Source organism: Scyliorhinus torazame, chromosome 2 (genome assembly GCF_047496885.1).
Source record: "Scyliorhinus torazame isolate Kashiwa2021f chromosome 2, sScyTor2.1, whole genome shotgun sequence".
NCBI classification, from domain to species: domain Eukaryota; kingdom Metazoa; phylum Chordata; class Chondrichthyes; order Carcharhiniformes; family Scyliorhinidae; genus Scyliorhinus; species Scyliorhinus torazame.
In genome coordinates, this window is record NC_092708.1 from 28051872 (window position 1) to 28070834 (window position 18963).

The following is an 18963-nucleotide window of genomic DNA, read 5'->3' on the forward strand; positions in this document are numbered from 1 at the left end:
CTGCTAGCATTCTGAATTCTCCCTCTGTGTACCCGAACAGGCGCCGGAATGTGGCGACTGGGGGATTTTCACAGTAACTTCATTGCAGTGTTTTTTTTTAAATTTAGAGTACCCAATTCATTTTTTCCAATTAAGGGGCAATTTAGTATGACCAATCCACCTGGCTTGCACATTTTTGGGTTGTGGGGGCGAAACCCACGCAAACACGGGTAAAATGTGCAAACTCCACGCGGACAGTGACCCGGAGCCGGGATCGAACCTGGAACCTCGGCGCCGTGAGGCCGCAGTGCTAACCCACTGCGACACCGTGCTGCCCTTCTTCAGTGCAGTGTTAATGTAAGGCGACTTGTGACACTAATAAAAGATTATTAGATTAAATCGAGTCCCAGTGTGCCCTCTCGAGTGGATGTGAAGGATCTCGCGGTATATCTTCCCAAAGGAGACCAGGGGCCTTCTCCCGATACATATTTAGCGCTCAGCACCATTCAAAAGGGATAATCTGGTTATTTAGATCAGAGCTTTGTGTGGGATCTTGCTGTGCACACAATTGGTTTCTGATTTTCCTGAATTGCAGCACAGTATGGTTTGCAGCTCTCTTAAGGAGACTGAACTGCTGTTGAAATAAGCCTGTTGTAGTCTGGAGCGGGAGTCTGTGACATTCAAGGCCTCAACTTAGCTCCCATGTGGCGGACTGGCAATCGCTCCCGCTGCTGTTGGCACATGTTGGAAGGCTGGCCACATGATGAACACATCTTCCTCAGCGGTGGGTAACTTCCCTCTCTCTGAGCCGGAAGCTCTGGGTGCGAGTCCCACCCCAGGACTTGAGACCACAGAAGGTGCTCTCCTAATGTGACCAAAACAGTCTGAGCAGCAACTTGCAAACCCTTCCAGTACACGTCAATGGCAGGTGGTAAGAACAGGTGAGGTGCCTGGCCAGCCAGGTGATGGAAGAGGGAGTTGGAGCCCCTACCCTCACCCTCCACAGTTCTAGCCTACAGTGTGCATGTTGCCACAGCAACCCCGACTCCCTGAGTGAACAATAACAGGCTGCCACCAATGTGAAATTGAGAGAGATTTGTTATCCAGGATTTACACCATCGCAGTAGGAATTGGGTCAGAATGTCACCTTTTCATTGTAGCTGAAGGTATAGAGCCTGACCATCAGTGGCAGCAGAATCTATAATAACATTTGGAGCTGTACAGGACGTTTGTTAGGCCACGGGCGCAATTTAACGGAAATGGAATGGAGTTCCATGTCAGATGCGTTTATGTTTCCCAGTGCTCACAGCGCCGAGATTGACCCCACTATTCAACGGGACTCTGCTTTATTTCTGGGCCTTTGTGAGGGACGCCCCATTGAGGCCACACTTAGCCTGATTTCCTGCACTAACGACCTCCGCTCGCCATTGCGGGAAGGAGATCAGGGTGCCATTTTAGACTCTGAACCCCTCCCTCCACCACAGCCTCCGGACCTCACCAATGCCCCAACTTACCAAGCCACCTGCACCCCACAAGGACAGGACACCCCTGGCATGGGCAAAATACCACCCTAGCTGCCAGTGCCCATGCCAGGCTGGCAGTGCCACCCGGACAGGGTGGCACCCAGCTGGCACGGTGCTCAGGTGGCACTGGCAGGGCACCCAGGTAGCAGTGTCCAGGTGGTGCAAGGGTACCACCCTGCCCAGAGCCCGACCAACTAGGGGCCCCCAATCACCTGGGAGGGAGCCCCTCCCAAATGCCAGTACACCTGGTCCAGGTCGGTGGAGACCAGCACTAAACAGCACTCGCTCGGGGTCAACAAGGCACAGGGGTTAGATCCCGAGCCTTGGGTAACTCTGGCAAGAGCATATTCAAGTGAGCCTGACTGCACACTTGAATATGCAAATCTGGATCCTGGCCTCAATGGGGGGGGGGCATCTAGATTTCGACGCCTGGATCTCACGAGGCGCGACGAGGCCGGTTGGAACGCAGCTGTTCCCCTTAGCTGAAGGGTCAATAACAAGGGGGCATCATTTTAAGGGGAAAGGCGGTTTAGAGGGGATTTGAGACCATAAGACCATAAGACATAGGAGTGGAAGTAAGGCCATTCGGCCCATCGAGTCCACTCCACCATTCAATCATGGCTGATTTCAACTCCATTTACCCGCTCTCTCTCCATAGCCCTTAATTCCTCGAGAAATCAAGAATTTATCAACTTCTGTCTTAAAGACACTCAACGTCCCGGCCTCCACCGCCCTCTGTGGCAATGAATTCCACAGACCCACCACTCTCTGGCTGACAAAATTTCTCCTCATCTCTGTTCTAAAGTGACTCCCTTTTATTCTAAGGCTGTGCCCCCGGGTCCTAGTCTCCCCTGTTAATGGAAACAACTTCCCTACATCCACCCTATCTAAGCCATCCATTATCTTGTAAGCTTCTATTAGATCTCCCCTCAACCTCCTAAACTCCAATGAATATAATCCCAGGATCCTCAGACGTTCATCGTATGTTAGGCCTACCATTCCTGGGATCATCCGTGTGAATCTCCGCTGGACCCTCTCCAGTGCCAGTATGTCCTTCTTGAGGTGTGGGGCCCAAAATTGCTCACAGTATTCTAAATGGGGCCTAACTAATGCTTTATAAAGCTTCAGAAGTACACCCCTGCTTTTATATTCCAAGCCTCTTGAGATGAATGACAACATTGCATTTGCTTTCTTAATTACGGACTCAACCTGCAAGTTTACCTTTAGAGAATCCTGGACTAGGACTCCCAAGTCCCTTTGCACTTCAGCATTATGAATATTTTGTCACCGTTTAGAAAATAGTCCACGCCTCTATTCTTTTTTCCAAAGTGCAAGACCTCGCACTTGCCCACGTTGAATTTCATCAGTCATTTCTTGGACCACTCTCCTAAACTGTCTAAATCTTTCTGCAGCCTCCCCACCTCCTCCATACTACCTGCCCCTCCACCTATCTTTGTATCATCGGCAAACTTAGCCAGAATGCCCTCAGTCCCGTCATCTAGATCGTTAATATATAAAGAGAACAGCTGTGGCCCCAACACTGAACCCTGCGGGACACCACTCGTCACCGGTTGCCATTCCGAAAAGAACCTTTTATCCCAACTCTCTGCCTTCTGCCTGACAGCCAGTCGTCAATCCATGTTACTACCTTGCCTCGAATACCATGGGCCCTTATTTTACTCAGCAGTCTCCCGTGAGGCACCTTATCAAAGGCCTTTTGGAAGTCAAGATAGATAACATCCATTGGCTCTCCTTGGTCTAACCTATTTGTTATCTCTTCAAAGAATTCTAACAGGTTTGTCAGGCAAGACCTCCCCTTACTAAATCCATGCTGACTTGTCCTAATCCGACCCTGCACTTCCAAGAATTTAGAAATCTCATCCTTAATAATGGATTCTAGAATCTTGCCGACAACCGAGGTTAGGCTAATTGGCATATAATTTTCCATCTTTTTCCTTGTTCCCTTCTTGAACAGGGGGGTTACAACAGCGATTTTCCAATCCTCTGGTACTTTCCCTGACTCCAGTGACTTTTGAAACATCATCACCAACGCCTCCACTATTTCTTCAGCTATCTCCTTTATAAGACCATAAGACATAGGAGGGAAAGCGTTTTCACACAAAGGGTGATGGGAACCTGGAATGCGCGGCCTGGGAGGGTAGTTGAGGCAGGAAAAACCTTACAATCTTGAAAAGTATCTGGATGAACACCTGAAATGTCAAAACATTCAAGGCCGCGTGCCGGGAAGTGGGATGAGTGTAGATTAGAATCTGTATTTTTAGCTGTTGGTGGAGGCTGGATGGGCTGAAGGGTCTGTACTGTATGGGCTGGATTCTTCAGCCACACCCGCTGCAAGATCACCATGGGCAGGACGCGGGCCATGTAAAGGTCCATTGACCTTGGGCGGGAATATACGGTCGCTGGGCGAGCGCGGCCGGAGAATACCGCCCTATGATTTCTATGATCTGATAGGAAAGTGGCTGAATATTTGAGAAATGAAGTAAGAGTTGAAGAAAGGGGGTAAGAGAATGGGGCCAAGTGGGTAGAATGCAGGTGTAGGCAGCTTGGCAGCAATAACCTAGTCCTACACAGTGAACAGCTTTGGACAGCAGAACCAACTGCAGTAATATACGGTAGACACAAGGCTGTTATTATTCTTCTTCCCCGATTGTTGGAGCCACCATTAAATGAGGGAGGAGAGAGAAAGACTTGCACATTTATAATCACCTTTCCCAACCTCATGATGTCCCAAAGTGCCGCTGAGGTATTTCTGAAGGGCATTCGGTAAACAGCACTGTGATAATCAGCAGATTTTGATTTGATTTATTATTACGTGGAGATGCCGGCATTCACCTGAGGAAGGAGCAGCGCTCCGAAAGCTAGTGTTTGAAAAACACCTGTTGGACTTTAACCTGGTGTTGTAAGACTTCTTACTGATTTATTATTGTCACATGTATTAGTACGCAGTGAAAAGTATTGTTTCTTGCATGCTGTACAGACAACACATACCATACGTAGGCAAGGAAGGAGAGACTGCAGAACGTAATTGGATTTTGTTTATTGTCAAGTGTACCAAGGTACAGTGAAAAGTAATGTTACAGTCATAACTAGGGTGTAAAGAAACGGTCAACTTAATACCAGGTAGGTCCACTCAAACGTCTGATGGCAGTAGGGAAGAAGCTGTTCTTGAGTCGGTCGGTACGTGACCTCAAACTTTGGTATCTTTTTCCTGACGGAAGAAGGTGGAAGAGAGTATGTCCGGGATGCGTGGGGTCCTTAATATGCTGGCTGCCTTTCTGAGGCAGCGGGAATTATAGACAGAGTCAATGGATGGGAGGCTGGTTTGCGTGATGGACTGGGCGACATTCATGACCTTTTTCTAGTTTCCTGCGGTCTTGGGCAGAGCAGGCTCCATACCAAGCTGTGATACAACCAGAAAGAATGGTTTCTATGGAGCATCTGTAGAAGTTGGCGAGAGTCGTAGCTGACACGCCAAATTTCCTTAGTCTTCTGAGAAAGTAGAGTCATTGGTGGGCTTTCTTAACTATAGTGTCAGCATGGGGGGACCAGGACAGGTTGTTGGTGATCTGCACACCTAAAAACTTGAAACTCTCGACCCTTTCTACTTCGTTCCCATTGATGTAGACGGGGGCATGTTCTCCACTACGCTTCCTGAAGTCGATGACTTTGTTCAGCTATTGATCGAGGGATAATTGTCGGTTGGTGGGACCTTGGGAGAACTCGGTGCTTTTCGGTCTCATCGCAAAGAAGGGCAAAGGGACATCTGCAAAGGGCTGATGTTGGAAATATGAAATTCGAACAGAAAAATGCTGGAAATACTCAGCAAGTCAGGGGGCATCTGTGGCGAGAGAGGGAGCCAGTTTAATCTTTCAGGTCGATGACCTTTCATCAGGTGACAGAAATGAGAAATCCTCCAGGCAGGGTTGGCAAATAGATTCAAATTGGGTGAGTATGCGTCAGAGCAAGTGGGTGTGGGACTAATTGAATGACTCTTTATGAACGTACATGCATACATATGAAATTGGGAGCAGGAGTAGGCCACTCGGTCCCTCAAGCCTACCCCATCATTCAGTAAGATCATGGCTGACCTGCTTGTAACCTCGACCCCACATTCCCGCTGACCCCTGATAACCTTTCACCCCCTTGTTAATCAAGACTCTTACCTAGCTCTGCCTTAAAAATATTCAAAGACTCTGCTTCCACTGTCTTTTGAGGAAGAGAGTTCGAAGGAGCACGCACAGAGACGATGGGCCGAATGGCCCCCTTCTGTGCTCTATTATCTTACGATTCTATCTGGGAGTTAACGCAGCCCTGTATAACATAACGTACCTCCTTAGGGCTGATACAGGTGATCTTGGAGCTAACCCGGGGCCCACGTGGAGTGGCTGCCCTCTCACCAGGGAAGTGAAGGCGTGGAAGGAAGCAATGGGTAATGGAGGACCATGAGGGGGACGTGGGTCCTGTATTAATTCACCCACTCAATATTAACCTCTCTGATTCTCCAACAGGAACAGCATCGCGGCCTCTGCTGTCTGTGCCTACAATCTCAGCGCCATCACTCAAGCCTTCAACGGACCCTTCCGCTACCAGGAGAACCCTCGATCAACATGGCTGCCGGCTTCAAACCCCATTCCTAACTTTCAGGTACATGGCAAATCTCTCCTGGTCACACGACTGTCCCAGTACCAGCTCCACTTTGAATGGCGCAGGTGATTGTTTTTGACCCCTCACAGATTATTCCGGGCACATGTCTCCAACGACTCTCATTTACTTTCTCCTTGAAGTTTTTAATTTGGGACACGATACAGGTTTGACCTTTCGAGCGGTGGTGATATTAGTAATAGTATCAGCAGCGTGGCTTGATCTTCTATCCCTGCTGCATCTTCCCACACTGTCCCCATGGGAGCGGTCTACCCGAATGGAGACCGAGTCTCGTGGCACGAGATTAGCCGGGTGTTTCCCGGGGACTCGGAGCGCCTAGAAACGCCCTGCTATCCATCGCCCATCCGGGAACATCGGGGCCTCAGTGAGGAACTCTCTGCGAGGCCTTTCTTAGCCCCGTTTACCGCACTGAGGAGTTCCGTCGCCGAAACTCCTCCTCAGTGCAGCAAGAGATTAATGGTGTCCCGATCTCCTGAGCCCTCAACGTGACCACCAAAGCCCCCTTCAAGCCCCAACTCATTATAAGGAGATCCCTACCTCCCCCCACCCCCATATACCCGCGCAAAGAACAAAGAAAAGTACAGCACATGAACAGATCCTTCGGCCCTCCAAGCCCGTGCCGACCATGCTGCCTGTCTAAACTAAAATCTTCCATACTTCCGGGATCCGTATCCCTCTATTCCCATCCTATTCATGTATTTGTCAAGATGCCTCTTAAACGTCACTGTCGTCCCTGCTTCCACCACCTCCTCCGGTAGCGAGTTCCAGGCACCCACTACCCTCTGCGTAAAAAACTTGCCTCGTACATCTCCTCTAAACCTTGCCCCTCTCACCTTAAACCTCAGCCCCTAGTAATTGACCCCTCTACCCTGGGGAAAAGTCTCTGACTATCCACTCTGTCTACGCCCCTCATAATTTTGTAGACCTCAATCAGGTTGTCCCTCAACCTCTGTCGTTCCAGTGAGAACAAACCGAGTTTATTCAACCGCTCCTCATAGCTAATGCCCTCCATACCAGGCAACATCTTGGTAAATCTCTTCTGCACCCTCTCTAAAGCCTCCACATCCTTCTGATAGTGTGGCGACCAGAATTGAACACTATACGTGGGTTTGCCCCGGGCGCTCCGGTTTCCTCCCACAGTCCAAAGATGTGCAGGTTAGGTGGATTGGCCATGCTAAATTGCCCTCAGTGTCCACAATTGCTCTTAGTGTTGGGTGGGATTACTGGGTTATGGGGATAGAGTGGAGGTGTGGACTTTGGGTAGGGTGCTCTTTGCAAGAGCCGGTGCAGACTCGATGGGCCGAATGGCCTCCTGCTGCACTGTAAATTCTATGATTCTATGATACTCCAAGTGTGGCCTAACTAAGGTTCAATGCAGCGCAGGGCACACTCTGTCCCGATCACGGCCGCGCAAAGAATGGCACCCTGGCAGTACCCCTGCCACCTGGCAGTGCCACCTGAGGCATCTTGGCAGTGCCCGGTGTTATCCCTACTTTCCCTTGAGAAGGTGGTGGTGAAGCACGATCTTAAACTGCAACTGTCCAAATGATGTAGGTACACCCACAGTGCTGTTAGGGAGGGGTTTTCAGGATTTTGACCCAGTGACAGTGAAGGAGCTGCGAAATATTTCCAAGTCAGGATGGTGAGTGACTTGGAGGGGAACCTCCAGGTGGTGGGGTTCCCAGGTATCTGCTGTCCTTGCCCTTCTAGACAATCACAGGTTTGGAAGGTGCTGTGAATGGAGCCTTGTCGGGTTCCTGCAGTGCACCTTGCAGATGGCACACACGGCTGCTGCTGTGCGTTGGTGCTGGAGGGAGTGAATGTTGAAGGTGGTGGATGGGGTGCCCAATCAAGCAAGGCTGCTTTGTCCTGGATGGTGTTGAACGTCTTGAGTGTTGTTGGAGCTGCGCCCATCCAGGCAAGTGGGGAGTATTCCATTACACTCCTGACTTGTACCTTGCAGATGGTGGACAGTTTGTGGGGAGTCAGGAAGTGAGTTACTCGCTGCAGAATTCATAGCCTCTGACCTGCTCTTGTAGCCACAGTATTTATGTGGCTAGTTCAGTTTAGTCTCTGGCCAATGGTAAACCCCAGTATGTTGATTGGTAGCGATATTGTACAAAGTACTTAAGGTGTGGTCTCGCCAAGTTTCTATATGATTGTAATAAGGCTTCTTTAATCTTATGCTCCAATTTCTTTGCAGTAAAAGCCAACATAGCATTTGCTTAATTCGATCTTTTTGGGTGGAGACCCGAGATGATGAGGATGAAATTCTTGGGGTGAAGGAACCCCTAACGTGCCTTGTGTTTACTCACCCTGTAGTGTGGCTCACTCGGAGACCACGGACCCAACGAGAACCTGACGGAGCGCAGCCTCCAGGACGCTCAACGCTTCTTCCTCATGAACGATGTGGTGCAGCCGGTCACTGTTAACCCCCTGGTCACTCACGACAACATGCGTTTCTCCAAGCTTGTAGTGGACATCGTGCAAGGCAGGGACACGCTCTACCACGTGATGTATATTGGCACAGGTAAAACATTCTCTTCATCTTCTTCGCTCCCCCCCATTGAACCCGAGGCCTCACCTGAGAATGGTTCTAGGGATGGGGGGACTTCAGTTATGGGGATGGGTTGGAGAAGCTGGGATTGTTCCCCTTGAAGAAGAGAGGGTTGAGAGGAGATTTGATCGAGGTGCTCAAAACCATGAGGGGCCTGGACAGAGTAACCAAGGAGAAACTGTTCCTATTGGCCCAATGTTCGAGAATCGAAAGGACTCTGATTTAATGTGAATGGCAAAAGAATGCCGGCATGGTAGCACAGTGGTTAGCACAGTTGCTTCACGGCTTCAGGGTCTCAGGTTCGATTCCCGGCTTGGATCACTGTCTGTGCGGAGTCTGCACGTTCTCCCCGTGTCAGCATGGGTTTCCTCCGGGTGCTCTGGTTTCCTCCCACAGTCCAAAGACGTGTAGGTTAGGTCGATTGGCCGCGCTAAATTGCCCTTAGTGCCCTGGTTACTGGGTTGCAGGGATGGGGTGGAGGTGTGGACTTGGGTGCTTTTTCCAAGGGCTGGTGCAGACTCGATGGGCCGAACGGCCACCTTCTGTACTGTAAATTCTCTGATTCTAACCAGAGGCAATGTGAGGAAAAACTATTTTATGCAGCGAGTGGTTAGGATTTGGAGTGTGTTGCCTGAGAGTGTGATGGAGGCAGATTTCACCGTAGCTTTCAAAAGGGAGTTGGACAACTATCTGGCGGGCATGCGGATTGGAGTAACTAAACTGCTCTGACAGAGAGCTAGCACGGGCTCGAGGGGCTGAACGGCCGCCTTTGGAAATACAACCATTCCATGAGACACGCTGGAGCGTACTTCCAACAGGCACTGGCTGCTTGGATACCAGTAGGCGTCTCTGCAGTGAATGTTGGTGAGCTATTCAGCTGTGGTGGCACCTGATATTTGTGAAATAATTCTTTTTGAGGTGTGGCATGGCGGATGGTGGGTTGATGGGTGGTGACGCCTTCAAGGCTGAGATTTAGTAACCCTTTCCTGTTGGCCCTGAGGAGCTGGTCTGATGATAAAAGCAAATTACTGCAGAAATTGATGGAAAATCGCAGCAAGTCTGACAGCATCTGTGGAGAGAGAATGGAGTTAACGGGGCGTTTTTGAGCCCACACCACCCTTCCGTCCCCTCAACTAGTTAGTTTAAAGCCCTCCCTATAACTCTAATTACATGACTGACTAAGACAGACCCCAGCATGGTTCAGGTGAAGACCGTTATAATGGTTTGCCTCTCTCTTTCCCCAGCACTGGTACCAGTGCCCATTTCTCCCACACCAATCTTTGAGCCACACAGTCAATGCTCTGATCGTATTTCCCCTCATTAAATCTGCTTGTGCCTCCGGTAGTAGTCAAGAGATTATTACCTTTTGAGGTTCTGCTTTTTAATTTTCCCCCTAGCTGCTCTTAGTCCTACCTATGTCACTACCCACAGTCACCATGACAACCGGATCCTTCCCCTCCCAGGGTTGGGCTGGGGGTGGGCACAGTAAGAAGTCTTACAACACCAGGTTAAAGTCCAACATGTTTGTTTCAAATCACTAACGTTTGCAGTACAGCTCCTTCATCACACACCTGATGACGGAGCTCTGAAAGCTAGCGATTCGAAACAAACCTGTTGGACTTTAACCTGGTGTCTAAATACTTCTTACTGTGCCTCTCCAGCCCGGAAGAGATGTTCTTGATCCTGAAACCAGGCAAGCAACACAGCCAAGGGTTTCCCCCTCTCAACTGCAGAGAACAGCATCTAACCCCATAACTATGCTGCCTCACACACTGGCACACACGTCTGCCCCAGGGATGTACTTCTGAGGCTGTATAAGGCTCTGGTCCGACCCCATTTGGAGTATTGTGAGCAGTTTTGGGCCCCGTATCTAAGGAAGGATGTGCTGGCCTTGGAAAGGGTCCAGAGGAGGTTCACAAGAATGATCCCTGGAATGAAGAGCTTGTTGTATTAGGAACGGTTGAGGACTCTGGGTCTGTACTCGAAGTTTAGAAGGATGAGGGGGGATCTTATTGAAACTTACAGGATACTGCGAGACCTGGATAGAATGGACTTGGAGAGGATGTTTCCACTTGTAGGAAAAACTAGCAGAGGACACAATCTCAGGCTAAAGGGACGGTCCTTTAAAACAGAGATGAGGAGGAATTTCTTCAGCCAGAGGGGGGGTGAATCTGTTGGAACTCTTTACCGCAGAAGGCTGTGGAGGCCAAATCACTGAGTGTCTTTAAGACAGAGATAGATAGGTTCTTGATTAATAAGGGGATCAGGGGTTCTGGGGAGAAGGCAGGAGAATGGGGATGAGAAAATATCAGCCATGATTGAATGGCGGAGCAGACTCGATGGGCCGAGTGGCCTAATTCTGCTCCTATGTCTTATGGTCTTACGACCATGGAGCAAGTTCAAGGGAGCTAGCCCGAAGAGATGTGACTGCCTCCTGGGGCACTGCCTCCTCCCTGATGCGTCGCAGTGTCCGCAGCTCAGACAACAGCGCAGCAGCTCTGAGCTGAGGTTCCTCGAGCTGCAGACACTAACTGCAGATGTGGTTGGCGTGGGCCACAGTGGTGCCCACCAGCAACTCCCACATGCTACAGCTGCAACGCACCATCTTCCCTGCCTTCTTTATTGTGTTCAATTCAGCTGATTACTTTTCAGCTCTAAAAATACAACTCAACTGTTGTGTGTAGTTATACCGAGCAGTTTAACGGGTTAAGCTATAAACTCAATGCAATGCCTAAGTCTCCTCAGTACCGATTTAAACTTCTGCCCCCGAAAGAGGGATAAAATCTTTAAACTCATCAATCGACCACCGAGCTGCTCCCCCAAGTAGCGCTTTTGAACAGAGACTAGCTATTCGGCTCTGAGAAAGGATAAAGGCAGCACAGCATTCCCCGGCTGCACCAAATTCCCAAGTTGGGAATGGTTCCTCATCGCACTCTGGCCTGGTTGTCTCCACTCTGTGGCCTCCCACTTGTGCATTCATATAGGCTAATGTCCTGGGTCTAGGTGTTTAGTTGATTTCTGTTTCGCCAAATTAAACTGATGGATTCGCCAACACGACAGACGCCCTGATTCACCGGTAACCCCATGACTATTTCTTTTTGAACGCAGAGCACGGCACCATTCTGAAGACCCTCTCGTCGGAGACCAAGAGCCTGCGAGGCTGCTACTTGGAGGAGTTGCAGCTGCTTCCGCCGGGCAAACAGGAGCCGATTCGAAGCTTGCAGATCCTTCACAGCGACAGGTCCCTGTTTGTGGGATTGAACGGGATGGTGTTGAAGATTCCATTGGAACGATGCTTCTCCTACAAAACAGAACAGTGAGTCTCCTGAAGGCGCAGCTAAAAGAGCATCAACCTATGTATATGTGACTGCGCTGAGTGGTGTATATGTGACTGTGCTGAGTGGTGTATATGTGACTGCTGAGTGGTGTATATGTGACTGCTGAGTGGTGTATATGTGACTGTGCTGAGTGGTGTATATGTGACTGCTGAGTGGTGTATATGTGACTGCGCTGAGTGGTGTGTATGTGACTGCGCTGAGTGGTGTATATGTGACTGCGCTGAGTGGTGTATATGTGACTACGCTGAGTGGTGTATATGTGACTGCTGAGTGGTGTATATGTGACTGCTGAGTGGTGTATATGTGACTGCGCTGAGTGGTGTATATGTGACATCGCGGAGCTGTGTATATGTGACTGCGCTGAGTGGTGTATATGTGACTGCGCTGAGTGGTGTATATGTGACTGCGCTGGGTGGTGTATATGTGACTGCGCTGAGTGGTGTATATGTGACTGCGCGGAGCTGTGTATATGTGACTGCGCTGAGTGGTGTATATGTGACTGCGCTGAGTGGTGTATATGTGACTGCGCTGGGTGGTGTATATGTGACTGCGCTGAGTGGTGTATATGTGACTGCGCTGAGTGGTGTATATGTGACTGTGCTGAGTGGTGTATATGTGACTGCTGAGTGGTGTATATGTGACTGCGCTGAGTGGTGTATATGTGACTGTACTGAGTGGTGTAGATGTGACGGCGCTGAGTGGTGTATATGTGACGGCGCTGAGTGGTGTATATGTGACTGTGCTGAGTGGTGTATATGTGACTGCGCTGAGTGGTGTATATGTGACTGCGCTGAGTGGTGTATATGTGACTGCGCTGGGTGGTGTATATGTGACTGCGCTGAGTGGTGTATATGTGACTGCGCTGAGTGGTGTATATGTGACTGTGCTGAGTGGTGTATATGTGACTGTACTGAGTGGTGTAGATGTGACTGCGCTGAGTGGTGTAGATGTGACGGCGCTGAGTGGTGTATATGTGACTGCGCTGAGTGGTGTATATGTGACTGTGCTGAGTGGTGTATATGTGACTGCGCTGAGTGGTGTATATGTGACGGCGCTGAGTGGTGTATATGTGACGGCGCTGAGTGGTGTATATGTGACTGTGCTGAGTGGTGTATATGTGACTGCGCTGAGTGGTGTATATGTGACTGCGCTGAGTGGTGTATATGTGACTGCGCTGAGTGGTGTATATGTGACTGCGCTGGGTGGTGTATATGTGACTGCGCTGAGTGGTGTATATGTGACTGCGCTGAGTGGTGTATATGTGACTGCGCTGAGTGGTGTATATGTGACTGTGCTGAGTGGTGTATATGTGACTGCGCTGAGTGGTATATATGTGACTGCGCTGAGTGGTGTATATGTGACTGCGCTGAGTGGTGTATATGTGACTGCTGAGTGGTGTATATGTGACTGTACTGAGTGGTATAGATGTGACTGTGCTGAGGGGTGTATATGTGACTGCGCTGGGTGCTGTATATGTGACTGCGCTGAGTGGTGTATATGTGACTGTGCTGAGTGGTGTAGATGTGACTGTGCTGAGTGGTGTATATGTGACTGCGCTGAGTGGTGTATATTTGACTGCGCTGAGTGGTGTATATGTGACTGCGCTGAGTGGTGTATATGTGACTGCGCTGAGTGGTGTATATGTGACTGCGCTGAGTGGTGTATCTGTGACTGCGCTGAGTGGTGTATATGTGACTGCTGAGTGGTGTATATGTGACGGCGCTGAGTGGTGTAGATGTGACTGTGCTGAGTGGTGTATATGTGACTGCGCTGAGTGGTGTATCTGTGACTGCGCTGAGTGGAGTTTCTGTCCCCGTATCCTCTCTGTGCCTCACCCACACCCTGGCCTCTGCCTGAGACAAATTGAATTGTTCCCCTCCTGGTGTCCTATTTCATCCTGTAAACATACGACTATACCTTGGCTCCTGCCCTTGGTTTTATGATTATTATCAATGTGTTCAAATGGCTCCTTTGCCTCAGCCTCTCAATCTCAGGCCTACAGACCTCCGAGATCTCTGTGCCACTCCAACTCCAACCTTTTGCACGTCCCTGATTTCCATTACTCAAGCGCCGGCAGCCATACCTTCTGCTGTCTCGGCCTTAAGCCTTGGAATTACCCCTCTAATGCTCTCTGCCTCTCTCTCCTTCGATACTTAGCTCTTTGACATCCAATCTAATGTCGTCCACTTTTGTTTGGTGCCAATTGAACTCCAGTGGAGAAATGTGTTGAAGCCAGTATGTGAATGCACATTGCTGTTGCTCTTGGCCATTACTGCGTTAATGCAGTGACCATGTTTCAGGCGGGTGAGAGGTGACTGAAAGCAATGGGGAGGTTTTGATGGACAGACAAGCTGCCAATTTTCCTGGGGAGGTTCCGACAGTGGGGTGGCTGCCTCCAGCAGCGGAGTGGAGAGAAAGATGGGCAGGTGCCGGAGTTGAAATGCCAAAGGTCATCACCCAAGAAGGTCAGTGGTGATGGGAGTTGCGTCAAGCGATTGGAAACCATTGCTGGGTGCGGTTTTCAATCATGGAGACCTTTCTTTGTTCAATTCTTTCACTGCACGTCACTGGCTGGATCAGCGTTTGTTGCCCGTCCCTAATTGCCCCGGAGAAGGTGGCGGTGAGCCACCTTCTTAAACTGCAAGCACCCCATGTGGTGTAGGTGCACCCACTCTGCTGTTAGGGAGGGAGTTCCAGGATTTCGCACAGCGACAGTGAAGGAACGGCCAATATATTTCCAAGTCGAGACGGCGTGTGGTTTGAGCGGGCACCTCCAGTCGGTGGTGTTCCCAGTTATCTGCTGCCCTTGCCCCCTCCGAAGGTGGTAGCGGTCATGGGAGGCCTTGAATGCATCAGATTTCATCCTTAGAGCGCGTTGGGTTTTGACAAAGTTGTGCTGCCTGTCCAACTTCAATCCGAGTGTGACCTTGCCAGCAAGAATATTCTTCCGGAATAATCCCTTTGCTGCGAGATGCTGCGGGACAGCTGGTATTTATGTAACGTGGGGGTGGGGAGGCAATCAGCAAATCGGCGGGACTCTCCATTTTCACCTGGGGCTTCATGATGTCAATGAGGATTTAGTAGATTGCTGACACCGCGAGTGTCCTATTTCCACTTGTGTGCCAACAGGGGACGGTCAAAGTCAACAGATGTCTGGGTGCTTATTTTTCTCATCGCCGTCCAAAACCCTGATACCAGTTGCGACACCCAGTATGTCAGCAGGGCGGCACTGAGCGAACACATGGACCATTCCTTCCTTCCCCGCAGAGGGAGGGCGTTGGCTGTGGAAAGACAGTGTGGAATTACTGACTTTCCACAGGCTGAGTTGCCCAAGCCGCAGAGATCTTCGAGTGCTGCTGAAGGGGGGGGGGGGGGGGGGGGGAGGGGGGGAGGCTATTCAGCTCGCTGTGTCGGTGCCGGCCCGTTGAAAGATTATCCAATGCGATCTCTGAGTCTCATCAAATGAAGGGCGGGATTTTCTGTGCCCCCTCGCGGTGCCGTTTGCAGCGGCGGAGGGGGGGGGGGCCCCCTATTGGCCGGCAGTGGGATCCTCCGGGAAATGAATCAACCTGCATTTATACAGCAACTTCCACGAGCTCAGCACCTCCCTCAAAGCCCTTTATAGCTATTCGGCTACTTTTAAAGTGTAGGGACAGTAAGACATGTGACAGACAATTTTTACACAGTGAGATCCCACAGACAGTAATGACCAGATAATCCGTTTTGCCGTTCTTATGTTGTTATATTAGTCATAAAAAGCTAAGAACTAATAGTTAATGCGATGCACGTCCTGGATGCTACGTTTCACTGCTGCATCGCAGGCAGGTGCTCAGCAAGAGTGTTATCAGTCCACCAATCACATGGCGAGCTCCACAGTCTCAAAGTGTAATTACTTTGAATGGCAGTCACCAGAAGACAGAACAATTTGAGGGATAAATATTGGCCCTCACAGTAGATTAGTCCCCTGCTCTTCTGCTCAAAAGGTGCTGTGCCATCCTTTCTGTCCACCTTCAAGAGCATCCCCGCGTCTGCGTGGGTTTCCTCCGGGTGCTCCGGTTTCCTCCCGCAAGTCCCAAAAGACGTGCTGTTAGGTGAATTGGCCATTCTGAATTCTCCCTCAGTGTACCCAAACAGGGGCTAGAATGTGGCGACTAGGGGATGTTCGCAGTATCTTCATTGCAGTGTTAATGTAAGCCTGCTTGTGACAATAATAAAGATTATTATTATAATTATAAGAGAGACGTTCAAGAGTCTGGTAACAGTGGGGAAGAAGCTGTTTTTGAGTCTGTTCGTGCGTGTTCTCAGACTTCTGTATCTCCTGCCCAATGGAAAAAGTTGGAAGAGTGAGTAAGCCGGGTGGGAGGGATCTTTGATTATACTGCCCGCTTTCCCCAGGCAGCGGTAGGTGTAGACAGACTCAATCGATGGGAGGCAGGTTCGTGTGATGGACTGGGTTGTGGTTCACGACTCTCTGAAGTTTCATACGGCCTTGGACCGATCAGTTGCCAGACCAGGCTGTGATGCAGCCCGATAGGATGCTTTCCATGGTGTATCTGTAAATGTTGGTAAGAGTCAATGTGGACATGCCGAATTTCCTTAGTTTCCTGAGGAAGTATAGGCGCTGGCTTTCTTGGTGGTAGCGTTGACGTGGGTGGATCAGGACAGATTTTTGGAGATGTGCACCCCTAGGAATTTGAAACTGCTAACCATCTCCACCTCGGCCCCGTTGATGCTGACAGGGGTGTGTACAGTACTTTGCTTCCTGAAGTCAGTGACCAGCTCTTTAGTTTTGCTGACTTTGAGGGAGAGATTGTTGTCGTTACACCACTCCACTAGGTTCTCTATCTCCCTCCCGTACTCTGACTCATCGTTGTTCGTGATCCGACCCACGACAGTCGTGTCAAACAAAGCAAACTTGTAGATGGAGTTGGAGCCAAATTTTGCCATCCAGCCTTGTGTGTAAAGGGAGTAGAGTAGGGGGCTGCTGACTCAGGGGTCCATGCTCTATCTGCTGAATCACGGCTGGCACTTGAGGCCTTGTCAGTACAAGCCTCTCTAATAGGTCCCATCAAATCATTTGACTTACCGATATTTGTGTTTACTTCTCGCGGGTACGTTTATAACTCCCTCCAGCTAAGGTAGCGCAGTGGTTAGCACTGCTGCCTCACAGCGCTGAGGTCCCAGGTTCGACCCCGGCCTTGGGTCACTGTCCGTATGGAGTTCGCACACTCTCCCCATGTCTGCACGGGTCTCACCCCCACAACCCAAAAGTTGCGCAGGGTAGGTGGGTTGGCCACGCTAAATTGCCCCATAGTTGAAAAAAGGAGAATTGGGTTCTCTAAATTTATTCTAACAATAATAACTCCCTCCAGCTCTACAACCTCCGAGTGCTCTGCCAGTCTCCTCTTCTGGCCTCTTGTGCATCCTTGACTTCCTTCCCGCCAACCTTGGTGACCGTGCCTGCAGCTGCCTGGGTCCTAAGCTCTGGAATTCCCTCCCTAACACCTCTCTCCCTCTCTGGGCGGCCTCGCCAAGGCGACGTTTAGTACTGGTTCTCCCAAACGTAGACCAGTCATGACGGCAACTGGTGGGGGTGAGGGGGGGTGTCTCCTGGGACATTGGCACCCAGGCACCATGGCACTGCCAGCCTGGCACCCTTGGCAGGGAGAAACTCCTCGAGGCCAAAAGAAACAGCAAAGGGCGGTTGGATAGCGGGGTCTTTCTCAGATTACAGCTGCTAAGAAACACTTCGCTAAATGCGCCACACGGCAGACTTGTATTTGAGTCTGCTGAATCGCGCTCACGGTGATGGATAGAGTCTCTGATGGTGTTTGAGGGGTAAATGGTGGCCCTGACTCAAGCGAGACCTCCTCGGAATTTCTTCCAAGCGTTGCCATAGGAGCACTTGTGGTGCAGTGGGCAACAGCCCTGGGCGGGATTTCCCGGTTGCTCCCGCACTGAGACTAGAAATTCCCGCCCAAGGCCAACGGACCTTTAAATGGCCCGCCACATTTTCCGTCACCCACCACGGGAATCATTGCAGGTGGGACCAGAAACAGTACCCGCCTGCCTTTGAACCAGACTGTCTGGGTTCAAATCCCACTGGAGGGCTTGATGGCGGAAGAAGGTGCATCCGCAACGTGGCCAAAGAGGCTGTGGGTCAACTTGTAAGTCCTTCCAAACTGTGCCAATGGCAGGCGTGAAGAGTGGGAGAGATTCCTGGTTCGCCATCTGCAGGTGGCAAGGGCAAGCCACTGCAGTACCTTGCCAAGCGTAACCATGGGCTGGTGACCATGGACCAGCACTGACGTCCATGGTCACCAGCATCCTTTCAAGGCATGGTACCTGGAGAGATTGCCATGGGACTGGCGGCGTACACCTGAGAGGAAAGACAGGAGCTCAAGCTTAACACCTCCTCCGAGAGTGGGAACGTCACACTTGGCCTCAGTGCCGGAGAGTGGACAAATTAAATCGGGAAGAATTTCCATCGGCTGGGAGTCATCCGGTGGATTCTGAGGGGATGTAAAGTAAAGGTAGACTGGGGGTGAGCTGAAATCCCGATGTTCCTGCCCAGATAGGCAGCGTACCGTTGGGCAATTTAGCAAGTGCCACTCACCCTGTCGGATACACCCAGTGTGGCAAATGGTTGTTGAGAGGTTTGGAGGGAAATAGGTTGTGGAGTCGGGGGTGGGGGCGAGGAGAGGACAGAGGAATCATAGAATTTACAGTGCAGAAGGAGGCCATTCGGCCCATCGAGTCTGCACCGGCTCTTGGAAAGAGCACCCTACCCAAGGTCAACACCTCCACCCTATCCCCATAACCCAGTAACTCCACCCAACACTAAGGGCAATTTTGGACACTAACGGCAATTTATCATGGCCAA

General features: G+C 50.4%; 1 protein-coding gene across 3 annotated transcripts in view; it reads left to right on the forward strand.

Annotated features, from left to right (window-relative positions):
• Nucleotides 1-18963, forward strand: part of sema5ba (sema domain, seven thrombospondin repeats (type 1 and type 1-like), transmembrane domain (TM) and short cytoplasmic domain, (semaphorin) 5Ba) — a 563950-nt gene that overhangs the window by 299222 nt on the left and 245765 nt on the right. For all 3 annotated transcript variants that reach the window (XM_072469924.1, XM_072469907.1, XM_072469915.1), the window contains 3 exons: nt 6032-6167; nt 8508-8715; nt 11851-12058. In XM_072469924.1, the coding sequence (XP_072326025.1) occupies nt 6032-6167; nt 8508-8715; nt 11851-12058 (552 nt within the window). The remainder of the gene's footprint in view (nt 1-6031; nt 6168-8507; nt 8716-11850; nt 12059-18963) is intronic.